Source organism: Struthio camelus, chromosome 3 (genome assembly GCF_040807025.1).
Source record: "Struthio camelus isolate bStrCam1 chromosome 3, bStrCam1.hap1, whole genome shotgun sequence".
NCBI classification, from domain to species: Eukaryota; Metazoa; Chordata; class Aves; order Struthioniformes; family Struthionidae; genus Struthio; species Struthio camelus.
Window position 1 is genome coordinate 109,398,911 of NC_090944.1, and position 27,637 is coordinate 109,426,547.

Genomic DNA, 27,637 nt, shown 5'->3' on the forward strand with positions numbered 1-27,637 from the left:
AAAATTTTGTATTTCATTGCATACAAACTGATCGCTTTTCAGATGTTTGTTATTTCTGCCACTCTGGTAAATGGGTGGATTTAGCAGCTGATAAGTAGTATCTTAGCTGCTGTGCTGAAAAACTGCTGCAAGTAAGTGCACTTGCTAGCTCTGAAGGCAAGTAGTGACACTCAGGGAAATGGAGAAGGAAAAATATTGATTAGGGAGGGAGCTACAAAAGCAATGGGACTTCCTCTTCGGTCCTTTATGCAACTGTACACTTTTCCTTTGACTGCACTGCCAGCTCTCTGCTTGGCTGACGTGCTTCTGTCCAGGTCCCCATTCTGTCATTCCATAACTGAGGTGCTCCATAAGGAGAATAGAAAATGGGAGAGGAATAAATCAGTTATGTGATAGGGTGTTTGAGCAAGTGAAAAAACTTTGTGTTCTATGCACTCTAAATGTGTATATTTTACAGAGGATGGAAATTTTTACTGTGATAGGATGCCTTTTATTTAACTCACTACGGTTTCATCCGAAACATCTTTTGTCCACTTCAGCAAGACTATACTTGCCTAGATAGTGCGACTGTGTGTGTATTCAAGCTGTTCAAAGTGCAAAATAATTTCTTTTGTTTCTTAAAAAGTATTAGTTTCTTTTAAAAGCACCTGAAAAAGTTAAGCTCAGTAAATTAATGATTGCTATGTCTATTTCTAGTAGCAAATGGTTGAACTTAATTAAGGAGAACACTTAAGAGAACTAAGACCATTAAGTCCAATAAATAATAGTTGATATTCTTCAGTCTGGAACACCAGTTCATTCACATGTCTGATTATCAAATTAATAGCTGGATTTTTAGAGCACTTACTTTTGAAAATTGTCTTCTTAAAAAATTAAAGGGCAGGAAAGGCTTTAAATTCTATTAGCCATTTGATTAAAAGACATTTAAAAATATTTATATTATATACAACATGCAGTTAACAAGAATGATTAAGAGAACTTTTAAATTACAATGAATTTATCCTCTGTTTACACTGTAAATACTAGACCCATACAATTCAGTTGGGTTTTTTTTTGATTGAAATTTTGAAAACTTAAATGATTTCCTACCAGTTGGATTAAAAAAATAATAATTTTGAAGAAAAAAATTGTGAAACTTCTTTTGTTGAATGATCTCATTTAGCTGTAGTACTAATTCTTTCTGGATAACTAATCATGATTCACTGCATTGTATCTCAGGGTTATGCTTCAGTTATATGATATATTGGTAGCTATGAGAACGATTAACAGCAGCACGCTTAATAGTATGGTAGCAAAGTGGCCACTCTGCAGTGTAATGATGTCTGAATTTCTTTTCTCCGTCTAAATCATTCTTTCTCGGAAGTGTGCTTTCAAAAATGTGGTATATTATCTGAGTGCTCTGTAGTCTTCTGCAGACATTCAGATAATCTGTGATTTTAATAAGTTATGCATCTGAGAAAAACACATATTGGTTAATATCTGTATCTGGCCAAACCAAGTAAGCAGTTATAAATATATTTGAAACTTTGACTTTTTGTATCCAGCAACTAATTACATAGAGTAATGCACAAATATGGTTTGAAATATAATCCACATCAGTAGTTGAAATATTGAAGATTTATACTACTAGTGAAAACAGCATGAGAACAGTCAACATCTGCGTTATACAAATAATGCTTTTGCATTTCAAAACATTACTAAAACATAAATGTCTGCATAATTTAGCAGTTTGCTACTGTCATGTATGTACATTTTACCTAACAAAGCCCTTGCTAATGCAAAGTTGTTTTGTTTTCAGAGTGATTATGTTGCATTACCATTAATTCATGTGTGCACTGTGACAAGATGTAATGGCATATCATGTTACTTTAATGTAATGAACCCAGTACTCCCAGCTCTTAAGTTGTGTTGCTGGAAATGATTACATAAAACACAGAATGACTGTGACTAAAACCCTTGCAAAGCTTTAGAACTCCTTCATACTATAAGAAGCTTTTTTTTTTTTTGGGGGGGGGGGGGGGGGTTTAAAATAGCTTCTTAAAATTTTACTGAAGGCGTCCCTTGATAATATTTTGCTCTTTTCTGACTGGTCTTGCATTCCGCTGAAATTTGCATTATCTTTTAGGCATTGCAGTGGCTGTGCTGTAATTTTGTGCAGATGTGTGTGTTAAGTGAACATGATGTGCTTATTTGTTACATTTATGCTACTTTCTTTATCTGGGTAAGATGGATGAAATTATGTATTAAATAAAAACAGCAGTGATTTAGCCATGACCATTCTCTGCAGGTCCTTTAACACTGCAAAGATTGCTTTTAAAGCAAAGGTTGTTGTAAAAGCTTTTGAGTAACATCTAAATCTCAAAACCCTAAAACTCTAAATCTCTAAACCAACTAAATCTCATCCTGTTCTGTAATACTTTGCTAAGGTACTGGCGAGTTGATGTTCATTACATGGAGAGTTCACCATTCACACAAACCATCAATATTTGAGGAAATAAGAATAGTGTATTTTACAAGAACAACCTCACTTCTGAAAAAGAATCTCATCTTTCACTTTTTAAGTTTTCTCTTTCCAGTAGATAAACGTAGCACTTGAACTACTGCAACATGTTACTTAGTCCATATGTGCAGCCAGGGAAAATACTTGGAGGACTTGCATTTTACAGATTACCTGTGTTCCTATATTCATGCAGCTGGAACTGTCATTTACAAACTTGGTGAGATAGTTTTGAAAACTTGTACTCAAAGAATTTAACATAACTAAGACCAAAATAAGGAGATTAAGGGAAACTTCTTTTTTTTTCCCCCAGTAGCCATATCACAGTCTCACTACTGACTTATATTTTTTTTCCCCTGACCTTGAAGGAAGTTGTTAGGTTAGTTTCTTTTAATAAGGAAACATTTAAATTTGTTCTTAGCAATGACATTTAAAAATAGTGATAATCAATATAATGCACCACAGTTCAATCAGAGATTTGTACTTCATATCGATTTTTATTCTGAGTGCCCTCAAGCCATACTCATTTCAGTGAAAAATGATACATGAAAGGTAGAACTAGATTAAACAATCCTTTTTTAAATTACATCTGTAATCACTAAGAAATTGCTTTTATTTGAAAACATTTTAATGTGTAATTTTTTACCAAAACCTAAGGAGATGAAAATTTGCAAAGAACTGTGTTGTTTCTGTTATGTTTATTTCTTGTGTGTGTTTGTGCACATTTGGCCTTTTTAAACATTGTTCTGTCTATAGTACAGCCTATAATTCTGAAATATTCTTAAATAATTATCAAACTTTCAGAACATGAATAATTTCATTGAGGTCGGTGGGACTTCTCAGGTACTTAAAATTGGGCACGTTCTTCAGTTGCAACCAAACTTTTATTCCAAGCAGTAACCAGGTTAAGTTACTGAAACATGACAGTTGTTAATGCGGGGCCCAAACCTACCATTTTGCCTATATTATTTTTAATACCAGATAAATACTTTCATTGGGATTTCCTTGGGGAGGAGGCAGGGGAGGGAACAACTTTTATGAATAGTAATTGAGGCATCAGGCACCTGGTTTACATCCTGTTTCTTGACGGTTTTCTTTCCAGCAGTCTGCACATACTGCAGTGCATTCTGATTGCATTAGCCACACATCTGAAAGGTCTGTGCCTAAGTTTTTATACGTCTGTGAACGTTCCACGCGGTTGCATTTAGTAACGGTGAAACTCACCCCGTTACCGATTGCCAGTGCAAGTTCGCTTCTGTGAAATTCTAATGGTGAAAAAATGCAACTTGGAGGTACTCGAGCTGACTTTCCATTTGAAGTAAAATGAAGCCAAGTGCGTGAGTGTCAGCAAACTTGTTTATAGGAGTGCTCAGTAAAGCAAATATTATTTAGAACATTGAGTCATGAGGCTAGTAGGGATTGTCGTGCTACATCTGGCACGTCAGTCAAAACTCGGACAGCTGCTGCCTGTCACTGCTGCTCTGGTGTGGCATTGTCCATCTATCAACACCAACAGTCAGCAGCTCTTTCTTGGTGGCTTTGTGAAGAATATTTTGCCCGGACCTACACGCGTTTTCAGTATCATCATTTCAACCACTTCTAATGGTTTTCTGCAGTAGATGGAAGATACTGTCGTAGAAGGTCTGAAATTGTTGTGTATTGGCTGTTACTGTACAAAATATTTGCATAGTAGTAGTGTTTGCTTAGTTTACTGAAAATATAGGGTTGTGGTTTTTTGCATTTGTGCAAAATTTTGCATTTGCATTTTGCATTTGTGTTGATATTTCTTTTGTTTTCAAACCACCTCAAATTACTTTAAAAATAATAGTGACATTACAAGTTGAAATCTGATCAATTAAAACAAAATTCAGTGGATATTGAGGACAGTGTCACCCACTGAATTCTTGTGAGTTTTTTGTTTTTTCTTCATATGAAGTATCCATACAAATTAAGAAAACTAATGAGAAAATGATATATATGACTCTTAAAGGCAACTGTATGTGCTTCAGTTAACAGTGCTCTTAAATCACGATGGTTGTGCCTTAAGTCAGTACCAAACCAGAAGGCCGGTTTTAGACTGATATCTTCCTCTTAGTGAAATCAGTGAACACTTTGGAGCAAAGATGTGCTCATGTGCTCAGAGATGAACTTTGTAATTTATTGAAAGTCAGGAAATTGCTTATATTTTTATTCCTGCAGTTTTGTTTTCTGAAAGTAAAAATTGATTTTGTATTTCAGTGCATGTAACGTTTATGAGTTACCGCCTGTCACACTGTCAGTTGGGCTTCTCAGGTAAAAAAGATAATGTTTCCTGCCAAAAGAAACACTAGCTGTGAGTTTTGATTAAAGCAAGGTGTGTATTTTTGAGGGGAAAGGAGGCTGAAAGTGCCAGGAGGCTTGCTTTCTTATGGAGCTGGAATGTTTCCCACCACTCCCAAGTGCAGGGCATGAACCTGCTGATCAACATGTTTCCTATGGGTGATAGTTTACACCTATCGGGTGCTATGAGGTAGGATAAGGACAGGAAGGAGGGATCCTGTTTGGAATTTTAAAGGACTGTTCACTCAAAGTCCTTAGGAGAGAGACAGTAATTCAATTTCATAGTCTATATGCATTAAAGACAACTTGTTTTGCATTTTTAAGTCTTTCACCAAAACAAGAACACCTCTTCAATGATAAATAAACTGTCTAAGGCAACATTGCTTAAGGAGGAGTGTCTGCGTATGAATTTTTGTCACTGGTTCTCTGCCGCTGTGTGTGCCAACATTGTTGAACTGAAATAGTAAGAGGTTATTTTTGTTGGGCTTTTGGGTCTTTTTAAAAGAGATCTCAGCGCAAGATGTATATTTTTTAATTTTAAGGTATTTATTTTCAGTCTTTTAGAAGTCAGTCCAAATTTGTCTCATTCCCCAATGCGTATATGCATATAACAACAGGGAACGATAAGGGCATTTGTGTTGTGTGTCTATTTTTCCTTGATAATTTTTCAGTTTCTGAAAAACTGATTGCTGTTGATTATGAAGGTCATAGATGAGAGAAGTATTTTATGTAAAGTTTTTGTTATCCTTAATTTTAGTTAAGGGTTCCTTGTATTGATTTAATATTTTAAATGTTCATTGTAGTCTTACTTGATTGCTGATCCTTTTAATTTGAATTAGAGAGACAATAAAAATGACAATACTATAGAAATTTCACTTATTTCTGGTGAACTTTCATGATAAGGGTCATCTTTCAGTCATGATTGGATTAGTTTTTGGTATGAGGCACATCATCAGTCTGGGAAGTGATTCCCGTTTTGAAGTCTTGCTTCCAAATTTTGTAACCTATTCCAGGAGATAAGTGTATGCAAATAGGCTGAAAGTTTCCATGTTTGTTTTGGATCACTGATGAGTTGAGAGGGCACTTGAGAAGTGGTTTGTTCGCTGCTCAGATTTTTTTAACAGACGTTTTCTGATGCATCAATGCAAAAGTAATTTAAAACCCTGAATGCAGTGAAAGTCCAGTTACCACCAAAGGATATTACAAATCTCTCACCATGTCTTTGTTTGAACTTCTCAGGTTTTTATCTTTCATTGGAGGAAACCCAAATGACATAGGAAAGCCAGATATGCAGCAAAAAGTAAATGCAGTAATTCAAACGGAAGGACTGGAAGGAGTAGCAAAAAGGCTAAATACAACAGTGCACACATTGCAGCTAATCACTGATGGTCTCACTCAGCCTGAAGGCTTTGACATCAGAACAGGTAAACCCTTGTGAAAGCTGTAATTTCAGTTTGATTGCTTTACATGCTATTTTTAAAATAGCATATTTTCTTCTTTGAAAGTCGGTGTTAGATTTTTGTGGGCACGTAACTCTCTCTTCTCAGACAGGGTAAAGGGTATATCATAGTCAGATGTTTCTTTCCAGCTCAGTAATTAGGGAGTGTGAATCCTGTCTTAAATCATAGCCTTTTCAGCCATAGGAAGGGGGGTTGTATGGCTTTTAACAAATGAAATGGTTTCAGTATGTTGACTCTATACTGATTAAATCTATGTTGGCTCTCCATCATGAGGGAAATGCTGAGACCGGGCTGAAACAGTAGTAATAAAAGTCTATTGAGCAGTAGTGTGTGATTCTGCTCTTTTATTGCAGTAGTTTCTGGAGAAAGGTGTAATTGGAGCCCATGGCTTGTGACCCATCTTTGGTTAGAACTTTGCAGTAGTGCTGAACAGTTTGAGGTGGGGGGAGCAAAGATGAGGTAGGCAATGAAGTAAAACATCTGGAGATGCTGTTGTTTAATGAAACTTACAGCTGGATTCTCTTACAACAGCCAGAGATAAAGGTAGACAGCAAAGAAATAATAAATAATTAGGCTTGAAATAATAAATAATAAATGTGCTTTAAGAAAAATAACACTTCTGTTCCATGTTTTTGGATTGATTAGTAGCGTCCTTGCAAATTTTCTAAATACTTCCCACTGGTGATCTTGAAAATGTATATTTTATATGGGTTTATTTATTTTGGTGGTCTCATCTCTAAGTTACGGTAGGATAGATTATTAAGATATGAAGAGATAAACACAAATGCATAAGAGAATCTTCAGTGGAAATATGCAGATTCTGCTGCTCTAGTGGATTCAAATTACTGTAGACAGAATCTCCAACAGGAACTCTGCTTGTCAGAGCATAGTAACTGTCAGAAATGGCTAAAGGACTAGCCTATCTTCCTTTGTTGGATGAAAACTGTGTTACAGCTTTGGAATCTTAAGCCCAAGGTAGGAGACATTCACAGGTTGGTGGCAGGTCTCAGTCATAGTAGGTGTCCTCCTAGTGGCCTTGCATAGCTGTAATTCACTGTCTTTGCAACTCTACTAGTTACTGTCACTGAAGGACTGGGTAATGTTTAACAGAGCTCAGGTAGACTGAGCAATTTGTACTCTACACTGTTTTAAAAAATAATCTTGATTTAAGATTCATTTTCACTGTTGTTCCCAAGAACAGTGTAAGAGTAGAAAGGAAAAAAAAAAAGTAAAAGAGTAAGGTTGCAATATCGTACTATACATTACTAGGTGTACTTTGTTTAGGTTTCCTATGCATGCTCTTAAGTTTAATTGCAATTCTATGCTGTTGCTTATTTTTCCTGAATGAGTTTAGAACAAAGGCAAACACAAAGAATTGTTGGGAAAAGGGAGAGAATAGAATGTTTTTAACACATTATTTTAAAATCCTTTTTACAGCAAAGGCCTTAAAAGGCATTACTTGTAAGAAGTTGTTTTTCTAACATTGAAGTTGAACAGGTACTCAGGTAACTATGAGGAATCTACCAGGTTGGAAAAACAGGTTTGCAAACATTAAAAGGATTCCCATCATTCCTCCAAATCTTGTTGTGGTCATTGCCCTGAACGGCTGTTTAGTTGTTTTTTTCATTGAAGCGCCACTGCGTAGTATAATGTTACAAAAGGATTAACTGTTTTGGACTTGAGCAATTAGGTACATTCCTTCAGTGGAAACTTTGATGTCATTCAAAGTCTGCTGCTGTCATTGCCAGCTTGTGTATTCTCTTGGGGTCTGATCCAAAGCCTGGTGAAGTCACAAAAACTCTCATTGATTTCCAGTGCATTTTACTAAAAGCTTGTTCCCCTCTTTTATTTCTTAAAGGCAAATACAGGAAAATTTTAGAATCCTGGTTTGGTGCTGCTCTTTGGTTGGGGGGAAGTGTAGAAAATCTCATTCCTAGTGGATCGTGGAAAAGGTGAAACAGCAACAGGAAAAGTTTGAAAGGGAAGTTGTTGAGATGGCTTAGAAGGGTTTTGCGCAGGAGCAGAAAGTGGAAAAAAAGTAACAAGAAAGTTTAAAAAGCCTTAACTGTACCATGTGAATTTGCCTGCATTAGGATATTACCTGCTTAAAATCACGAGTGTGACTTTTGATGTTGCAGCGCAAAGAAGCAGTTGATTATGTGATGTCATGATGCAGATGAACAGCAAGCCTGATTTCTGGTTATATAAGAACAGCAGTACCTCACTGACTTTTCTGTTGTTTAGTATGTGATGAGATTGAGTGTTCACCTTCCTTGGATACAAATCTGTGGTCTGAAATAGAGTTATAGTATGATTTATGCAGCGCAAGTAAGTTATTTCTAACATCCCATCTTTTGTCACTAGCTCCAAGAATATTTAAGAAATCTTGCACAGCCACTAGCTAATACATGCTTCTAATCTCCCATGAAAGTCTCCTACCACAGAGTTCACTATGCTTATTACTCCATTAACTATAATCTTTTGAAGTCGCTAATAAGATAGAAGGAATCAGTTGTTTACTACAGATGGGTCTTCGTATAAAAATCTAATGAAGCAGTATTTGAGTCCTGAGAGCTACCTTGAGATGACTTCTTAATATGAAACAATCAGCTAGAAACAATTCTCAGGGAAAAATGCAAGTTTCTTTCTCCAGTGTCTTATTTTTGTTTCTTGTTTCTTATAACAGATTTTGATAAACCTGATTTCAAGAGAAGCATAGTCTGTCTTGAAGACCTAAGCGTTGGTACTGTTCTGACTGGAAAAGTTGAAAATGCGACACCATTTGGAGTTTTTGTTGATATTGGTGTGGGAAAAGCAGGTTTGATTCCAGTGCGAAATATCACAGAAGCAAAACTTTCTAAAGTGAAGAAAAGAAGAAGTCTGGGGTTAGGTCCTGGAGAAAGAGTGGAGGTTAAAGTGCTTAATGTTGATATTACTCGATTAAGGATAACGTTGGATCTTATTCGTGTTTTATGAGAGGATTTTTTTTTATGGTTGAGTCTTACTTCATTTTAAATGTTAAGTATTGTCAGCAAGGTTCTAGAGATACAGGCATTTAATGAGAATGTTGAAAAAGAATGAATTTTGAAACCTTCAATCTCACTTTCTTTTTAATCTAACAGTTTTTCAACATTTCTTGAATCTTTTCTGTTAATAATTGCTGGAACAGTTTATTGGCTTTCCTCCAAGCAACCATCTTATTTCATCTGCAGAGTAGATGAAATTCCAGTGAACTGTCAGACAGCTCTCTTATCTGTTCTGTCTGTTCAAGATTTGCTCTCTCAAGCAGTGTTTGGCCAGTACTGCTCCAGCAGGCACATCTATTGCTCCCACACAAAAACCAGTCATTCAATTTGCCTGTTTTCTGGAAGAGAATCTGAAGATTCAGAGTACCTAGTTGTAGGAAAAAAAAGATCTTTTTAAGTTTAGTTGGTGATGATATCATTTCAAAAGTAGACTGAAAAAGAGCATCTGCTAATACTATTGATGGTTCAGAAATACTCTTCTTTAATTTATTTGAGCTACATTATCAGGAGTTCTATTTTCCTGTCTTATTGTTGCTTGATCAGTTATCATTGTTTAACACACTTGGATATACCTTGAGGTTTCAGAAACTTTGCTCAAAGGTGTCAAAAACATTTATGTTGTTCTATACTTGTACATAATAAAAACATTTCTGGCCATCTTTTCTCAGTGTGCTGGTTATACAAGTGATTTAAGAGTCTTGGTACTGTTTGTTTCCAACGTGTGCTATATCAGTAACATTTCAATTTAAGGATGTACTTGTGAGGATGCACTTGTCAGAATCTCCTCTCCTGGGTTTTGTCTTCTGTTTTGTTTTCCCATTGACTGAAGCTTCTGGGGCTTTTTCAGCATAATCGACAGAAGTAGAAGAATCCTGACACTTTAAGGAAATGCTTACAGAATTAGACTTCTCTGAAGAAATTGCATAGTAAAATCTTGTACATGCTAGTAACAGAAGCCTTCAAGTTGCCTGAAACTTCATTAGGTTAAATGTCAGAGTCTATGATACATAAAGATGATAGGTGAAGCAATTCATTTAAACTGTTTTCTGTGTTCCATGTTGACTTTATGGCAGGAGCAAGTCTTAATAAGAGTTGGATTTAAGGAGTACAGAGCCCAGTGCAAACAGTTTTGTCTGATGGAAATGGACTTCTAAATGAGCTGAGATGTTTACAAAAAGCTATCTGCTCCACAGGAAGAAAGTTATAAATTACTTCTCGCTAATCATATATAGGATAAGTTCTTATATTGTAGTTGAGGTTATGATTAGCAGGATGGTCGGAAAGACTAACTGTGATTCTGTCAGTACTATAGGTGAACAAAGAAGTTGTGGTTCCTGCTCCCTCTTTAATGTTGAATAAAAATCTGCCCTTGCAGACACAAAAAACATAGATTTTTTTTTAAGTTGCTTATAATTTTTTCATTGGACAAGCCGCTACTGGAAATTCTGTAGCATTTGATTCAAAGTTCTAATAATGATCAGTATCTAGTTCAGTAGCATCCAAAATACTGTCTGAAATGGTCCCAGAAAAGAAAAGCACAATCCCCACAGTTAAAAAAATCTTTTAAGTAACTTAGTACAGTCAATACAATCCAGAGATTTATAACTTCTGTATATTTCTCAGAAAGAAAATATTTTTAAAGTTGTTCATTCAGATTCTATTACCTCTTAGTTCTTGTCAGGAGAATGCGTGCATCAGTGAAATCAGGCTTATGTTGCTAGACAGTTAAAGTTCTTCTAGACATCAGTCACTTGTATCTCTGAATTTTAAGCTTGGGAAGTTTGCCCTTTGATCTGTAAACTGACAGTTTGCTAACTGAGTTGACTATATCCCTTGTATTTATTAATGCTACAGAAAAAAATCTCTTAAAGCATCTTATGGGTTGGGGGCTCACTTTTAAAGGAAAATAAAGCAATTTCTTCTCCACTTCCCATATTTTGCAACATCAAATTGTGTTTGTGTTTCTGAAAGTGTAAATCTCTTTCCCCCTCCTCCATTTCCAAAGCATTATTCCCTATTTGTAGGCATTACATACCTATTTCTCTGTCAGTTAGGCAAACTAATATCCTGAAGATTAGACATTTATTTCACCTCTTCAAATTAAAGCACTGCAACGCAGCTTTGGATGGATATATACGGACATGGTATGGTTCCCTGTACTTACATGTATCAGCCTGGGTACAGTCTATTAACCCACATTACTGATGACTAGAAACAAAAAGGGATTTTAGCTTTACCCAGAATCTTACTCTCCCTGTGCACGCAGCTGAACAGAGTTTTTTAAGACTGATTTAAATGAACCCTTGGGGCCAGTATTGGGAAGGTATCAAAAAGTCATTTTTAAGTCTTTCTGGAATGTATACTGTGAGAAAAAAATTGTCAGTAGTATGTAGGTGGCTGAACTTGTATATGAATGTTCAAAAGTGCAAGAGGAGAGAGACAGATGAGTGTAGTGAAGCATGGAAGATTTATCAGCATGAGTAAGGGATAGACACGTTGCTCAGAGGCCATTAGTTATGCTGGTCACTTCAGATTGCCATGGAGATCTAGAATATAGTAGACTTAGTAAATGAAAATGTCAGTTTTCTTTCCAAGATTGTCTTGCCATTCTTTGATTTTCATAGTTCCGTGATGAGATGGTGGAGCCTTTTGGTGAAGAAGAAAGAATAACTTTTCTGGCAGGTTGCTTTATATAGGAGGGCTGGATTTGATGGAAATGACTTTTGAGACTTGTCAGAAATTTTGAAATATCGGAACAAGTCTATGAAAAGGTGAATGCTTAGAAGGCAGGCATATTAACCAGAGATCTGTTTTGCGTTTATTACATGTATGTGCAGGTACTTGTGTTTGTGTGTATTACCTATAGAAGTCCAAATTAAATTGATGCTGTTAGGCTTACATCAGTGAAAAGATACTATACACAAGTAAATTATTCATTGGCCTTGTAAACTCCATGGACTTCCCTGAGCTTTAATGCTGCGCTTCTACAACCCATGTCCTGATGTTGTTCCTGACTTAATAACATAGTTCTATTAGTTAGTCTGTTTTGGACTCCTTTTCTGTGACATTTTTTAATTTTTCCATCTCTGAGATAGTGTATTTTTATGTCTGCTTTGAATGGAGATCTATTTTCCAACGCTTGTCTTCACACCCTGTGCTCATGAAGGCATGATTCTTTTCCCCTTAATACACCTTTTGCAATTTGAAGAGGCTTGCAAGGCTTTTCTACATTTCTGTTGTAGTAGAATGTTTGTTGTTTCCTGCTAGGAGCACTTAGGACGTCAGCATTGTTTCTTCCACCCAGAGGGGTTTGGTTTTGTTGCAAAGGGTTAACTAACCAATTTGGCCAAGTTCGCAAAAGACAGGTGTTGTTATAGTGGCAGCAGAGCTTCAAGAGAGAGTACTTGTTGTACCTTGTGGTCTTTCCAGGGAGATTATGTTTTATTGGACGTGCCTTCCTTTGACGTTATCAAACGCACTTGTAAGTGGGCAAAAACTCCCATTTTAACAGATGAGCACACGTGTGAACAGGTAATATATACAGTGAGTGTCTAGCGTCTTTGATGGCGACATTTCTAACTACAAATGCCCAAACAGCTGTTGGCCCAGGGACTATATATTAGGAAAATATGGTATCATTTAATCTCCCAGCTCTGTGCTTTAACCTGTAGACTGTGTTTGGGAGCTTCTGGAATCATTTGGCAGATGGACAAAAGGAGACGGTTCTTAATAGCCTCACTACATTTTGTCTGCCCGAAAAGAGAAAGAGACATGTTCTGTATGACGCCAAGGTCAGCACAGTTTGGGATCATGTTTCTCAGGCCTTCGGAGGCTATTGACATGTTCCTGTAATACTCCTAGAAAGTAGATTCTGTTGATATGAAATTAGAAACTGTGGTAGCATGATACCATCTTTTTAAACACACACATCTTTGAAAAGCAAACAGTTTGAGGTTTTTTTCATCTGCAAGTGGTGCTTTCACTGATATGCTGCAGTATTTTTGTTATTTGCATCTGTAGAATTATCTGAGTTTTGTTAAGCTTTATATATAGTCTCAGTAGTACCTAAGCATTTAGCATTTAGTTCATCAACTAAATTCCCTTGGCCTTCTCCATATGTTCCATTAAGGTTTTTCCTCAAACCTAACTAGGTGAATGTCTCTGCAATTTTATTTCTCCCTTCTTTTCCCTTCTTCTGTCTACTTTGAATTACAGGGCAGAATATTCTACAGATATTATATACAGATATATTCTACAGATGCTTTGGATAACTGAGTCTTCTGAAGCTCATTTCAATGGCTAAGATGGAGAGTATTTTCTGTCTCTCATTTTATATTACTTTGTTTGTTCCTAAAATGCAGGTTTTGTTAATCTTTAATAGCTTGAGAACAGTAGTATCTTCTGTATTTTGTTTATACCTCTTGGGTGATCATAGAATTCTCTAAATAAATGAAACTCATCCCTTTGAGACAGCTTTTCTCACCATTTCAATTACAGGAAACTTCTTTCTTACTCAGGAAACTGACCTAGAAATAAACTTATTTACCCATGAGCTAGATCTGATTCTTCTTCGTAGGCAGAACTCAGAACAGTATTCTTTGGCATCACAGGGGCTACTGGAAGACCTCATCTCTATGTCTCTGAATTTTTGAATCTCACCAAAATGAGAAACTTTTGACCATTAAGGTCTTAAATGCCTGCAGCTCTGCAAATGTCATCCCATCACTTGTCAGCTAATTCAGTATCTTAACTACCTCCCACAAAAATATTTTTTTTTCTTTGTTAGTGCTTTTTCCGTGCCACAGCACTGCTTTTGTAAAAGCTTAGTGAGAATCTAACAGGGAAGAATGTCTTCATATGACCTTCCCAGTTTTTGTCAGGTCATAATGTCTGGAAATTGTAAAATCCTATCTTCTAAATCCATTTTCTTCTTGAACTCCTGTGACTTTCAAGTTTCTGACAGAAGAACAATAAGATTATAGTTTTTGCTATTCATCCCCCCTCCCCTTTTTTTCCTTTATTGTTTCTGACCCAAGAAAAAATTACTAGCTGCATGCTTTTTGCCATTTGAAATAAAAAGTGCTCTTCACTATGTGGTCCAATCTTTGGAATAAAATGCTGTAGTGCCTAATGGTGATATGCCTAAGATTCAAAAAGCTGCTTAATCCTGATCTTACTTAAAGGCTTCAAAGTACAGTTTCTCAGAGGAAGAATTAAATAAGTTTCTAAGTCTTGCTGCAAATTTTACTTTTGCCTTAATCTGTAGATTCCAAGGCATCTACACGCTGTTCCATCTTTCCACAAGAGAATTCAGCCCATTGGTCTTAGCTGACAGTCTACTCTTTTAGTCCCTCCTTCACTTGATTTTGTTGAATTTTAGTCTCCTTCCTTCAATATGCAGAGTCAAAAGGACAGCTTCTAAAGATTTCCTGTGTTTTAGAAGTTATACAAAAGAGAAAAATTCTTCTGCCAAACAAGATGGCACTTGTATGCCTGGCTGTAGTAATGCAAATCAAGAGTTTAAAAGAAGTCATTTGTTTTGGTTTTATTCCTGCCTCAGGCAGTTTTAGACAGCATATATCAATTTTCCAGAAACTTGTCAACCTCAGGAATGATTTAGTATGCTGTTAAACATAATAAAATCAATAGGAAAACAAATAGAATTTCCATGAGGAGCAGACGGTTGGAGAAGCTTGTCCATATGGCATATAGACATGCTGGAATTTGGGGCTTTGTAGGATGCGTGCAATGGAAAAATTGCATGCCAAGCAAAGGTAATGCATAATTCAGGAGAACAAATAATATAACAGTTATGTAGCAGTTTGTCTTGAGCTTGGTGTCTGTATTTATTTAACAACAAATACACTTAGAAACTCTATGCCTGGAAGCTACAGAAAAAACGTGAATGGTACTTGCTTAATTCCAGAGCTTTGTGTAAGGAGCCTTATCTGCTCTGATGTTAGCAGAGTTCTTGTTTCGGGCTGAAAAGCAGCCTTGCTTTTCTGGTCTTCCCAGGGGGAATGTGTGTAGTCAGTTGGCTTCCCTTCCTATGTTGGTCCTTCCATGAAGTTGGTCCTTCCCATGAAGTACCTTTAACTTCATGGGTATCAGTTCTGTAAGAATGCTAAGAAACCAATTGGTCATGCCAGTCCATTATCCTATGCTGATCCCTTTTGTTCAAGGGTTCCTAAAGAGTTGTAAGGAAGCTGATGTGTCTGTGGGCATAGATAATAGCTAGGCAGGTAGGTAATTCTGTTTTTTCCTGTTAGAGGCTTTCTAGAGGTTTGAAAGCACCTCAGTTTATGGGTCACAACTTTCTTCATCCTCCTCGCAGGCATATAGAAGTTGTAAATGTTTAGCAGTATTTCATCTTGACAGATGCCTGTGAATCCATATTTGGTAAAGTTTCATGGGTAACTAATATATCAAAGTTTGGCACAGCAGACCTAAATGACTCGTGAAGTTAGAGAACTACTATTGCCTGTTTCCAGTTGAGCCTCTAAGTGATTCCTGGGATGAAAGTTGCAGCTGTATTCTTCCTATCCTACCCCTGCAGGGGCCTGTTGAAGAGTGCAGCTGCTTATTGAGAGGTGTCTCTAGGAGCTGACCAGTCACTTCCACCTAATTCATGTTGGAACCTTGACTGGTTGGGTCTGTTTTCAGTTAGATATAAATGAATCACTCTTAACAGGTCAACCTGTTCTCATAAAGCTTTTCTGCAGCTGATGACAACTTCTAGAGAGCTAGAGTTGAGCAGCAACTCAAGAAGTGTAAAAGTCTTCATACTGCAGCACAGACTTTACTACAGACTCTGCAACTTGAAGATCACAGCCACGTTTTTTCAGTCTGGAAGGGGCTGGTGCTGGAGTGTGTGCCTCAAGTTCTGTGTGAGCACATACAACATGACTTGCTGCTCTTGATCAACCTTCTCGGTTTCTTTTTCTAGCCTCTGGGTATGTTCTGGGCATGTTCTAGTTGCATCAAGAACCCTAAGAGATTCTCCAATCGCTGAAAGTGAGCAGGGACTGGTGCCAGCGCCCAGAGCAGGATGACTCTCGTCCATTTGAGAATTTTAAGTCTAACCAAAAGTTCAGAGTAAGGCGCGCAAATCTGCTCAAGTTTCACCTGCTCTCTGTCAATGACTAGGAGAAAACAAGTTCTTAAAATTGGCCTGTTTACTCCTTATTTCCCTGGTTAGAATTCTTACCTCCCTCTAGCCCTTCTAGAATTTGGAGGATTAAGGCATGTTCATATAGTAGTCCAAATGATATTGGAGAATTTTTTGTTTTATCTCCCTCACTGTTCCCCTCCACAAGGGGCAACGAAGAAGGGGATAATGACTAAGAAGGTTTTTCCCAGGCTGATCAACATTTAGTGGGTTGGGGAGGCAGACGATTCCCTTAGGTTTGTTAAATTTGTTTTGAGTTCAGTGCGTTACTTGTGGAGAGGCTGTTTGTCTTTAACGGTTAATTAGGAGACCACTACCCTCACAATAGTTATGGCGAGTGTTATTTTTTCCTCATCTTACTGATTTATTTATCTTACCATGCCTATATATTACTAAAGGAAAAGTGTCTTTAATATGCAATCAGCTAAGCTGGAGTTTGTTTTGCCTTCTCTTAATCTCATCATCAGTCATATTTCTAGTAAAGACTATGCCTTTATCTGTGGCTAAGCAGTGAATTTTTTTCCATGTGACTCATGATGAGGTATGTGAAATAATGTCATAAGCAGAACCATTATGCTTGAGGGTCATTCAGAAAGACTGAATACAAGTGAAATCTTAGGAAAGTATTTTCACCTCAAAATTAAATATGTGGAATAGCTTGGCAGAGAACGGAAACTGCCACATACCAGAGACCAGAGTATATTGGCATTGTGAAAGCTTTTGTGTATCATGGAGAGAGGGAGGGATGGGAAGAGGGAAATGGAAGGAAATAGAGAGATTTGAGGAGGAACATCGTGGAGATGCAAGTGGTCTAAAGGGAATGAAGTTAAGATGGTGAAATGCGACTTACGGTGTAGTAGTAATGAAATTGTAAGTCCAGTTCTTTCTTACCCTCTGCACCTCATATGATCATTTAGACCACTGAAAAGAGTAAATATAAGAAGTTGTTATAGCTAAAGGAGATAGATTGTGTTTCATGCCTCAGAGTAGCATGTCACTACCAACAGGTAGTGCGGAATTGTTTGGCTTCAAGTGGGAGAAACACAAAGTATGTGCCGTTAATTGGCTCGCTTCTCATTTCCAGTATTGTTGTTTCTAACTGGTTTAGTATGAGTAGGTCAATCTTTACTCATCAGCGCTTCTGACTGAGAGGGTGCAACTGTCATGTAGTGTGTGTGTCATCCATCAATAAAGGAAGATCTGGAGTGGTGCGCTGCTCCAGCACAGTGGGCAGGTGCAGCCACTCTTAAGTTTAGCTCATTTGTACCTAGTGAGTAGAGTCTTTGAAAGTGGACTTCTTCACAGCTTGCTTTGATTCCTTGAAATTGGTGTGTTGCAACTTTCATTGTATGAGGATAGATGATGAGCCAATCGGAAGGTGAAAATAAAAAACCCAGCTATCTCTATGCTGGACAGCTTTTTCCTAAGAGAATGTCATCAGCGATTTGGGGTTTGTACTGGTGATTAACTGTTTTTGATGTAAACACGTGCTTGTTAGACTATAAAGCAGTTAAATCTGCCCACAGTCTAAAGCCTCTGCAGCAGTCCTGCTCCTTTTCCAGTTCTCAGAGGAACTGCTTCTTTAAATCATCCTTCTTCTTTGTTGAATAGAATATCTTTGGTTTATCATCTTTTCTGTGTGCCAACTTTTTGGTGTGCTCTGTAATGACTTGTGTCATAGATAAAACTACAGTTTTATTTTCAGATGTAAAGTAGAATTTTCTTGTATTCAGCATATGTTCTATGCTATTTAAATGTAACTTGTATCTGCGTTCATTGCAAGAAATGCTGTAACGCTTTCCTTGTAATCAGGGCCATTTATAGTATCCGTTAGATTCGGTGGTTATCAAATCACAGTCACAGAAAGGCAAAACTTTGCACAGATTTCTGTCTCAGTTCAAGGAGAGCTTCCTTATACCGTGTGTTTTTTATTTATTGAAAAAGATAATAAATGAATGATGCTTAAATTGACAAATCAAGCACCTGAAAGTTAGGAAGTGTTTAAAGAAAAGGGAAAAACCCCACCAAACTGAGATCCACTGTCAGTGAACTGGAATTTTAATTGTATCCAAATGGGAGTGTGAATGTTCAGCTGGGATTTACATTAAGATGGCCTGCATCACTGCAGGCAAAGCTGCATTTCAGTAGTATTAGCCTTCCTGTTAGACCTTCAAAAGCTAATGATGCAGATTGTAGAAGCAGCAGTAGTAATTAATGTTGTTAGTCAGCGTTTCAGACTGAAGCTTTGTTGGTCATATCAAAAGAGAGACAGTGGCCTTGGAGGTGGACTTTATTAACTTTGCATTGCAAGTAAGAAATTACATCATCCACGGAATCATGTATCTGAATGTCCAATATACTGTTCACAGAGCCAAAATATAAATATCACATATGCATCTTTGTTCCATTATCTCATTCTGTTTGTAAATTAAGTATCTTCAAAGACTCTATTTTGTCAATTTCTGGCTGATTGCTGGCAACATAGACATAAATATGTCTAGGAGTGGGCTTGCCATAAACGAATAAGCCAAAGGTTTAAAAAAATGTGTTTTCGTGATTTTGAGAATATTATGTCAGTGGTAGGTTCAGTCAGCAGATACTCCTTCTGCAGATCAGCAGATGAACAAGCAAAGTAATACTAGTTCACCTTTCATTTGGCTGAGAGTGCAGGTTTGTAGTTTTCTTTGGTGCAGAAAGCAGAAAAAGCTTTTTTTTTTCTGAAGCTAAAACTACAATGAGAGTTATTTACTTATTTAAAGAATTAGTTAAATGAAACTGTATCTTAGCAGCACCCTTTCTTAACTCTCTGGGTGAATTTTCTGAATTTTTGTTTTATAATCCCAGTGGCTTGAGCACTGGTAACATTCTACTGTTGCACCCTTCTCATAATAGCTTCCTAAGGGAGCAAAACTCATCTCACCAGCAAGAATAAAAAGGCATGACACACAAGTGTACTGTGATATATGTCTGTGCAGTGTTCCTACTGTATCCTACAGAAATATCTTTTTTATTTTCTTATTCAGATTCAGAGAAATGGCACTTCACTGAAATAAATATTAAGGAGCTTATACCAAACAGAACAGGAAAATTTTAAATAAAATGTTATCAATGGAACAGAGATTGACTGTTCATCATGCCTGGTATATATTGCTTTGTCTAACAACTTGCCCCAGCAGGCTTACAATTGCAATCTCTCTGAAGACCCTCCCAGCTGCAAGACCTGATTGACGGAATCTGTAGGCAGATGCACTTGCCAGACTCCAATAAAGACAGGGCCTTGGGAAAATATAAGGCAATTATTGATGGGCAACAATCCACTAATCAGACAATTTCAAAATTAATCCCACAGTCCCTTACTGTATTAGCTTTCCTCCTTGTTTGTGTTTATACAGCAAATTCATGACTTCAGTGAATACTGTCCCTTTCAGACCAGTTATGTCTCTCTGAGGGTATTAAATTAAAAACAGGAGAAATATTGAAAGTGGCTTGCAATTAGTTTCTTTAAAAGGTGGTATGGCACTTGCAGGCTGGAGTTCTTTATATGATGCTTGATAATAAAAGTAAACAGGATTTTTTTTTTTTTCAAATCACGCAAGCAAGGCAAATACTCCTAATATGCCTTGTTTTAAAGTGGCCTATATATAATGAGAGAAAGAGGTGATTTGATTTTGCAGTTTAATTATATTTTCATAAAATTCGTCTAGAGTAGCTGACAAGTCCACAGTGTCTCCAAATAACATAAATAGATTTTGTTGTGTGCATTTTGATTTATCTTTCCCTTGTTTTATTTTGATCACTTTATAGCACAAAATCACATTGCATTTGATTGTAACCTGACATTTAAATGAAGATTGATCCAAACGGAGCATTTCTTTCACACAGAAATGAAATATAGACCCATCTTTACAGTGTGACTGTTTAAACATGGGTAACTGTGGTACAGAATCTGTGTTCACATGGGGTATATCTCATACTTTTAAAACGTGGAATTCTATATGAATTTCTTATAGTGACTGCAGAGTTGTTTCTGCAGATCTGAATCTGAACACAGAACTTCTCTTTTATTAGCAAAAAGGGGGCAACCAGAGAGACATCATTTTAATGGAATTATTTTACTAAATATCTTCTCACTGCAGACCGCTATTGGCTAGGGTTGTAAGAGTACTGTGCACTCTTAATATTTTCCACATGGTAGGAACATGCAATATTGTTTTTTGTTTATTCTTGATCATTTTGTTTTCACATATTGGGTAATGAAAAAAAATGAGACAATCTACTTGCAAGTCAGTGTATAAATTCAGTATGCAACTGGATTTGAGAGTAGATGCTGCAATGCTAACAATTATAAGAAGTGCAGGAAAGCATATCCTAATGAAGAAAGATGTGGGGCAGTGATTAGACTTGAGACACATAGGCTCAAACACTTCCTAGGTTACTTTGAGTTCATGCATTTTCTCTGTACCCTAGATCCCCATGTGTAATTTGGAGGTAATACCACCTTGTAGAACGCTATGAAAAAAGTGATCTGAAAGACTGCATGGTGCTCAGAAATTGAGGGCTATTTAAATATTTTAGACACTGATTTGGTAATCACATTTAAAATCTATATTATTCCATATAAGCAAAAGTTATATACACACACACAAGTTGAATATGAAACATTAGTTTATATCATTACTGTGGGAGCACCTAGCAGCCATCTGGAGTGGATATGTGTTGCACAGGGAATTATTACGCTCTTTTACGCTTCAGACATTTGACTCTGAGATTTTTTACAGATAAGTAAGATATACGGCACTCATATATTCAGATGAAGCTCTTAAGCATCCATAACTCAGACTGTGTTATCTACAGGAAGATAATGCAGGAAAATATGAAGATGCTTGTATAAATTTAGTAAAACGTTATAATTTTCCATATCTGAAGTGTTTGTAGGACAGTCAGAACATGGGGGTAGTTGAAGAGTGGCAGGACAAGGGTAAATAACTGGATGAATAGACTTGTGATAACAATTATTGTACGCTCAGTAAAAATCATCTATCATCATCTCAGGTTTTTAAGTTTTGTTTAAGGTATTCAACTAGAATATTTTTCCAGTAAAAAATATAAATCGTTTTGTAACTGACAATAGGGTTGGCTAACTCTGATTTTTTTTTGGAAAATAGGTATATGTGGAGTGGGAGGAAGTATACACATGCAAACATGCAACCACTTTTTCTACTTTGAACAAAGCACAGTTTGGTTAACAATATACGTTTTAGGCTCTTGTAATCAATTGTAAGTTTGGATTGGAGGATGTTTGGTTACAGACTCGGAGGACGTATGAGGCAAGAGTTACATGCCAAGTAAACTACCTTTTCTGATTATTTTAACGATTTCTCCAACTTACTTTCTAGAGCTATGGAGTCATTGAAGCCCTTGGTTTGGGAAAGTGCTAATGTAACAGTCTTTGTTGGTGGCTGTATTTACACAAGAAGACAAGGCTCGGAAGGCACAAGGGTAAAAGTTCCTGTATTTTGTTTATACTAGAATGTGCAACAATGTTGCTGCAATGATGCAAAACTGCCTTTCCTATGTAGGCAAAATCCACGATGGAGCTCCTGATAGACCTTGTTTTATTTTATTTTAATTTGATTTATTGCAGGAGTTGTTAACACCCCAGAGTTCTTTAAATAAAACAAAACAAGGAAAAACTCTTATGTATTAGTAACAACGCAAAGCAGCAAGCCTTTCATCTTCACTATAAGTTAATTAAGCTGTTGATTACCAGAGGATTAACACCTCATATGTAACAAAAGATGCATTCTGTGAGTAGGAGGCTCTGTAAGGTAACCAACAGCTCATGCAATTTGGCATATTTCAATCTAGCTCAGGAGGACAGAATATGAGTGGGAGGCTAGCAAATAGAATGTGCTCCAGATTTCCTCCTACCCTCCCTTTATCAAGACATTTGGAGGATACGCACCTAGACCAAACAGTCTGGAAGACATCTTTTAAAATCTGTCAACTGATCAAATAGATTTCACGTGAAATGATAAAAGTGCTGTAAAATCACAGTGCTTGTTAAGAAAGTAGTACTTGACGAAATAAGGTCACAACTTGGTGATGTTGGCACAGCTTTGCTTAGAAGTGAAGTTGCTGTTCATGAAAGGGGCTGGGCTTAGAGGCTGCAGAACCTGAAGTCCTTTCATATAACTGGATAATATTTTAGTAAATGAGGGCAGCTCTTCAATCCACATCTGCCTAGAGAGATCCTTTTACATATGGGCAAAGTTCAATTTCCGCGCTCGCATGTTTTGTTCAGCCAACCAATCCTGTTGCTGTTTGTGGGCACCTTTGTTTCCTTTTATACCTGCTGGTGGATTCAGATCACTGATTTTACATACACCACCAGCTGGCAACAGCTTTCAGCTAGTTGACCTAGGCTAAGTTAGAACTGGTGACCAAAATGTAAAAGTTAGTGATACCAAAGCCTAAAGTTATTAGTCGCTCTTTACTGTTTGCTGGTTCCCAAGGAGTAGCTGTTAGATTTGTATGACACAGTAAACAAAAATAGAAAGTGCATTTGTATGGATAATGTAAAGATTAAAGCTCTTGCACTCTCAGCTGCACATTGAATAGCTCACATTTTTATATGCTTTTAAACAGGAGAGCTGTGTAACATGACCCTCTAGTTGAAAGGATGCAGAATCGCTATACTCCCATCTGGATTATTACATTCAATTTAGGCCACATGAACTCCTGTGCTGAAGGTGTACATCTAAGAGAATGGTTGTGAATTGAGCGTGACTTGCATAAAAGCAAGTTGCACCTATTCTTTCTTGAAAAGCATCTGCTTATAGTTAAAATCACAGTTGGCTAGCCAGCCAGCCATGGGGCCCCCATCTTCTTTGCCATATCACCCCACATTCACATGCTTAATATACTAGTAATTTTATTATGGAGCTGTGGTCAAGACTGTGTGGCTAAGGTTGCAACCAGGTTCTTTTATAACCTCTGTTTTTTGTCTGCCCCACTAGAACTTTCACTAGGAAAATTGACTTGAAAATTGGCAATGTTCACCCTGTACTTCATGTCCATATATTTACATTCTCAGGAAAGTTTAATTGTCATGCTCCCCGGTTTACTACTCTTTCAGTTTTATTATCAGGCTCCCCTTAAAGTTAAAGCTTTCTTAGTGTCTTTTAATTTTAATAAAGCCTTAGGCAGCTGGGTTACTATGACCGCTGCATATTGCACAGTTCAGAAGAGCTTTCTTGGTTGTATCCCTCAGTTGCCTTGGTAGGGGTTGTTGGTAGACTGGAAGTTGTTTGACTTTTTGTTGAATTTGTTTAAGTGTGTTCAGGGTCCCAGTGTCCAAATCAAACCTTTCCTTATTAACTGCAATAAAAATAAATGGTAGTAAACTTTCAAACATTTCATAGGACACAACCTGGCTCCTGTTGAAGCTGATGGCAGAATTTCCACCAGCATCAGCAGGAGTGGGATGCAGCTGTGGATCTCACTTTGCAAATGACCATGTATGCTAACTCATCCCTGTAGTCTCAACTAAGCCACAGGTGTTTTCCAAATGTTGTTTCCTTACCATTGTAAAAATTGAAATGTCAGTTTTTGACATGATACTGCAAGTCTGCACATTGGGATGTCAGGAGTATATCTGTAGGAAAGTTATAACTGGCAAAGTTTGTTTTGAAAATGATGCTGAATTTGAAGTGTTTACTTGTTTTCTTCTTTTTTAAATGACTTTTCTCAACACTTTCTAAGTGCCAAATCCAACCTTGCTCACAAGAGTTAAATAGTGGGAGAGGATTTGCAAGCAGCAAGATGACTTTGGCACCTTAGCCTGTATTTGAAAGTAAATTCATAGTAAAGGCAAGGTGGCAAAGTATCATAAAATGTAGTAGCTGTTGTTATACCACAGGAAGAGGACTTTTTCCTGTTCAAATTAATCCAATTTCATGCAATTTCTGAATAATTATTCCTGATTGTGTATAGGAAAGCTGTCAAAAGTCCTGTATTTAAAAGCAATGTAACAGCATCCAAATTGCTTTTTTCAGATTTAGCATCTTCTGTGTATAATTCATTATTTAAAATGAGACAGAATCTTTTAAGTCATATACATATTTTATACAATTTTATCTGGGTTCTCTAACTATACAGGTTCTACAGTCAGAAGGTTTTAAATTGGTGCAGGAGCCCAAAGTATCTGCAAGAAGCAGAACAAGTGTGCTTTGATATTTTCAAAAGAGACTTGATGAAGGTCAAAAACTGCAAAATAAAGGAGAATAGAAGAAAGTCTGCCACTAGAAGAGAGAGACCCAATTAGAAATGGAGCTAAGAGGATGAATTCAGTAAGCGGAGAGAAGTCTAGAAGGAGACACAGGTAGAATGAGAGACAACTATTTCTCAGAAAAAGGCAAAATGGGTAGATATTAATACTCTCTAGAACATTAATTGCTCTATAATACCTTACTTTTTAGAGACAGTCATGCTTTTTAAGGTAAGTATATTTTTATTCTTTTCTACTGAACTGCTTAATATAATCAATATCCAGTTTGCTCTAATTTTTCAGAGTTGCAAAGCATTATTTATTCTTAATGTAAAATGCAGTATCCTTGCCTCTAAAGCATAAAATCACATCAACTTGGGGAAAACCTTGTCTGCTCGTCTAACAGGAAGAATGTCCTAGCTATGGTCAGAGTGGTATAGTTCTACGATACGATAAGCTGCGTCTGAGGAGCTTGTGCAGAGTTGATCATCTCAAAACTCTAGCACTGAATGTGTCAGTAATACCAGTCTAACGAGAGATTTGCCTTACAGAGATAGGGCAATATGCTTGTTTTGAGGGACTTACCGCAGGACAGAGACCACTGTAACTGTAACTTCTAGCTTTAAACAAGTCATGGCATTGTTAGCGATGTAGTTACAGACTACGTGTTTGCCAGAGAAATATAATAGGTACTTGGGCTGTAGCTGTAGTTGAATGATTCCACGAATATCTCTTGCCCAAGAACGGCTTGGAGGAGTATGCGGGAATTTGCCATTCGTACTTAAATGAATCAAACTACTCAAAAGTTAAATATCAAAACTCTCTGGAAATTCCTTCAGTATTTCAGACTTGGAATAGTTGACTCCTCTGATCTGAGGGTAGTATAAAGTAATATCCTATTACTGTCAGTGTACATATTAGCCTACTGATTGAGCTGGTATCCCTATGAAAATCGTGTTGGTGTCCTGTGTTTTATTGAACGTGGGAAGTCTCAACATACTCTTTGACAGCAAATCCATCCGAGAACCAAGAACCAGGGATATCTTTATTGAATGTCTAGCACCGAGAATTGTCACCAGTCTACATGCTGCAGAGAGAGTTTGAGATAAGCAAATTTCTTTTAAATTTTTTTTTAAGGAGGACGCACAGTGAAATCTGGTTGGTTGGTTCATTTGTATGTATTGCAGTTGTAAACTTAGTGGTACCTATATTAAAATTTATGTAACTGAGTATGACACTGTTTACTAAATTCATGCAAAATATATCAGTTTAAAAAATCACTCACATTATATATAAATGTTAATAAAAAGAAATCCCTCAGCAGTCAAAGGAATTAGCCCATATATGAGTGAAATACCAAGGCAGGTCTTGTTATTTTTATGAAACTGTGAATAATATAAGTATCCAATTGATAAAATTTTATTAAAGCTGACAGCCCTTAAGTGATCTAAGTGGTAAATATTGAAATGAAGTTTCAACAACACTGCAGTACCAAGGGAGGCCTACGGCAGTAATAAGGATTAAACAATGATTTAATGTTGTTCCTTGGGGGTAGGGATTGTTGTTTTAATGGAGAGCAAAAGCTCACTTCCTTCTAAATAATTAAACTGTGATTTGAGAAATTGATCTAAGGTAGTTGTAGCGGTTTGTTAAGTCCGAAAGAGATAAATGAAGGCAAAGTATCCTGGGGCAAGGGAAAGTCAGGGGAGTGTACTGAAGAGAGAGTTTTGCAGGATAGATTCATGACATGTGTCCCTCGGGAAGGGGAAGCTGGCAATGAGCATATTTTATCTTTTATTTGTAATGTAAACAGACTTGTGCTGCCTGAGGCTGGGTAATAGCTAATGAGCAGGGGGTTTCCATGGGGTGCAGATTGTATTAGCACAGCTTATAAGAAACAGAGCTAAATTAAAAATGTGGTGTCTTCTAGATAATCTGATAATCAGTGATGCTGCAGGGAGCACCTCTACCTAAGCAGAGTGAGTATATTAGCATACGCACGTAAAATTTGCAGACAATTTGTTCAGCAACTTTTGTTAGCTGTATGGCTTTCCCATCTTTGTAGCAGAGTGGATTTCACGTAATAGGGCTGAGTATTTTGGGCTGTTTGAAGAATGCAGGAATGAAGGAATTTTGTAATGTGTTTCAAATCTGTCGTTTGTGAATAAGCAGTGGGAGACTTGGCCAGAGAACTTCTCATCATGTATGCCTCTTGGGTGATTATTACAAATGAGATGACAGCGAGGATGGTGGTAGAGATGGGATATAAGTGAAAAAAGAGAGAAAATTCTGTCTAATTAGATAGTTGCTGAAAATAATTTCCTTGAGGTTACCTTGATAGGCAATCCAGAATAGTTCTAGACTATTGACACAGAGGTTCCAAAACTGTGGTGGATGGTTTCCAACTGATTGCCCCTCCCAATCTGTATGCACATAACATAGTTTAGAAAACAGTTGTATAGAGTTCATAGTCTGGAAAGCATTGAAATTCCTTCTACTTACTGAAAAAAACTAATGTCTCTATGCTCAGTCCATGCCTTCAGATACAAATGGGCAGGCCACATGTTGTGTGTGTTCAGAACGGTGTGGTATTTGAGCTGTAACATATCAGAGGAGAATGAGCTGAAATATCAAAAGCTGCTGGGAATGCACACGACTCTCCAGCAAAGTCTAGTGACTACCACTGCCAACACCCCCATTTTTCTCAACACCTGAGGCAAAGCACAGGAGGCTATTTCTGAGGTACATTGATCACAAAGCATGAATTGCATAAGTCTTCTAGAACTTCGGTTTTAGGAAATCAGTTGTTTCCAGCAATAAACGAGAGTGACAGATGTTTGGATGTAGAGCTTTGGGGCTGACTGAGTGAGGTCCACTGAAACAGGGACAATTAACAGG

General features: G+C 37.0%; 1 protein-coding gene across 7 annotated transcripts in view; it reads left to right on the forward strand.

The window, feature by feature from the left end:
* SRBD1 (S1 RNA binding domain 1) overlaps positions 1-9,964 on the forward strand; it is a 142,847-nt gene extending 132,883 nt beyond the window's left edge. For all 7 annotated transcript variants that reach the window (XM_068939627.1, XM_068939629.1, XM_068939632.1 and 4 more), the window contains exons 22-23: positions 6,056-6,240; positions 8,963-9,964. In XM_068939627.1, the coding sequence (XP_068795728.1) occupies positions 6,056-6,240; positions 8,963-9,252 (475 nt within the window). In that variant the 3' untranslated portion in view covers positions 9,253-9,964. The remainder of the gene's footprint in view (positions 1-6,055; positions 6,241-8,962) is intronic.
* The last annotated feature ends 17,673 nt before the right edge of the window (positions 9,965-27,637 follow it).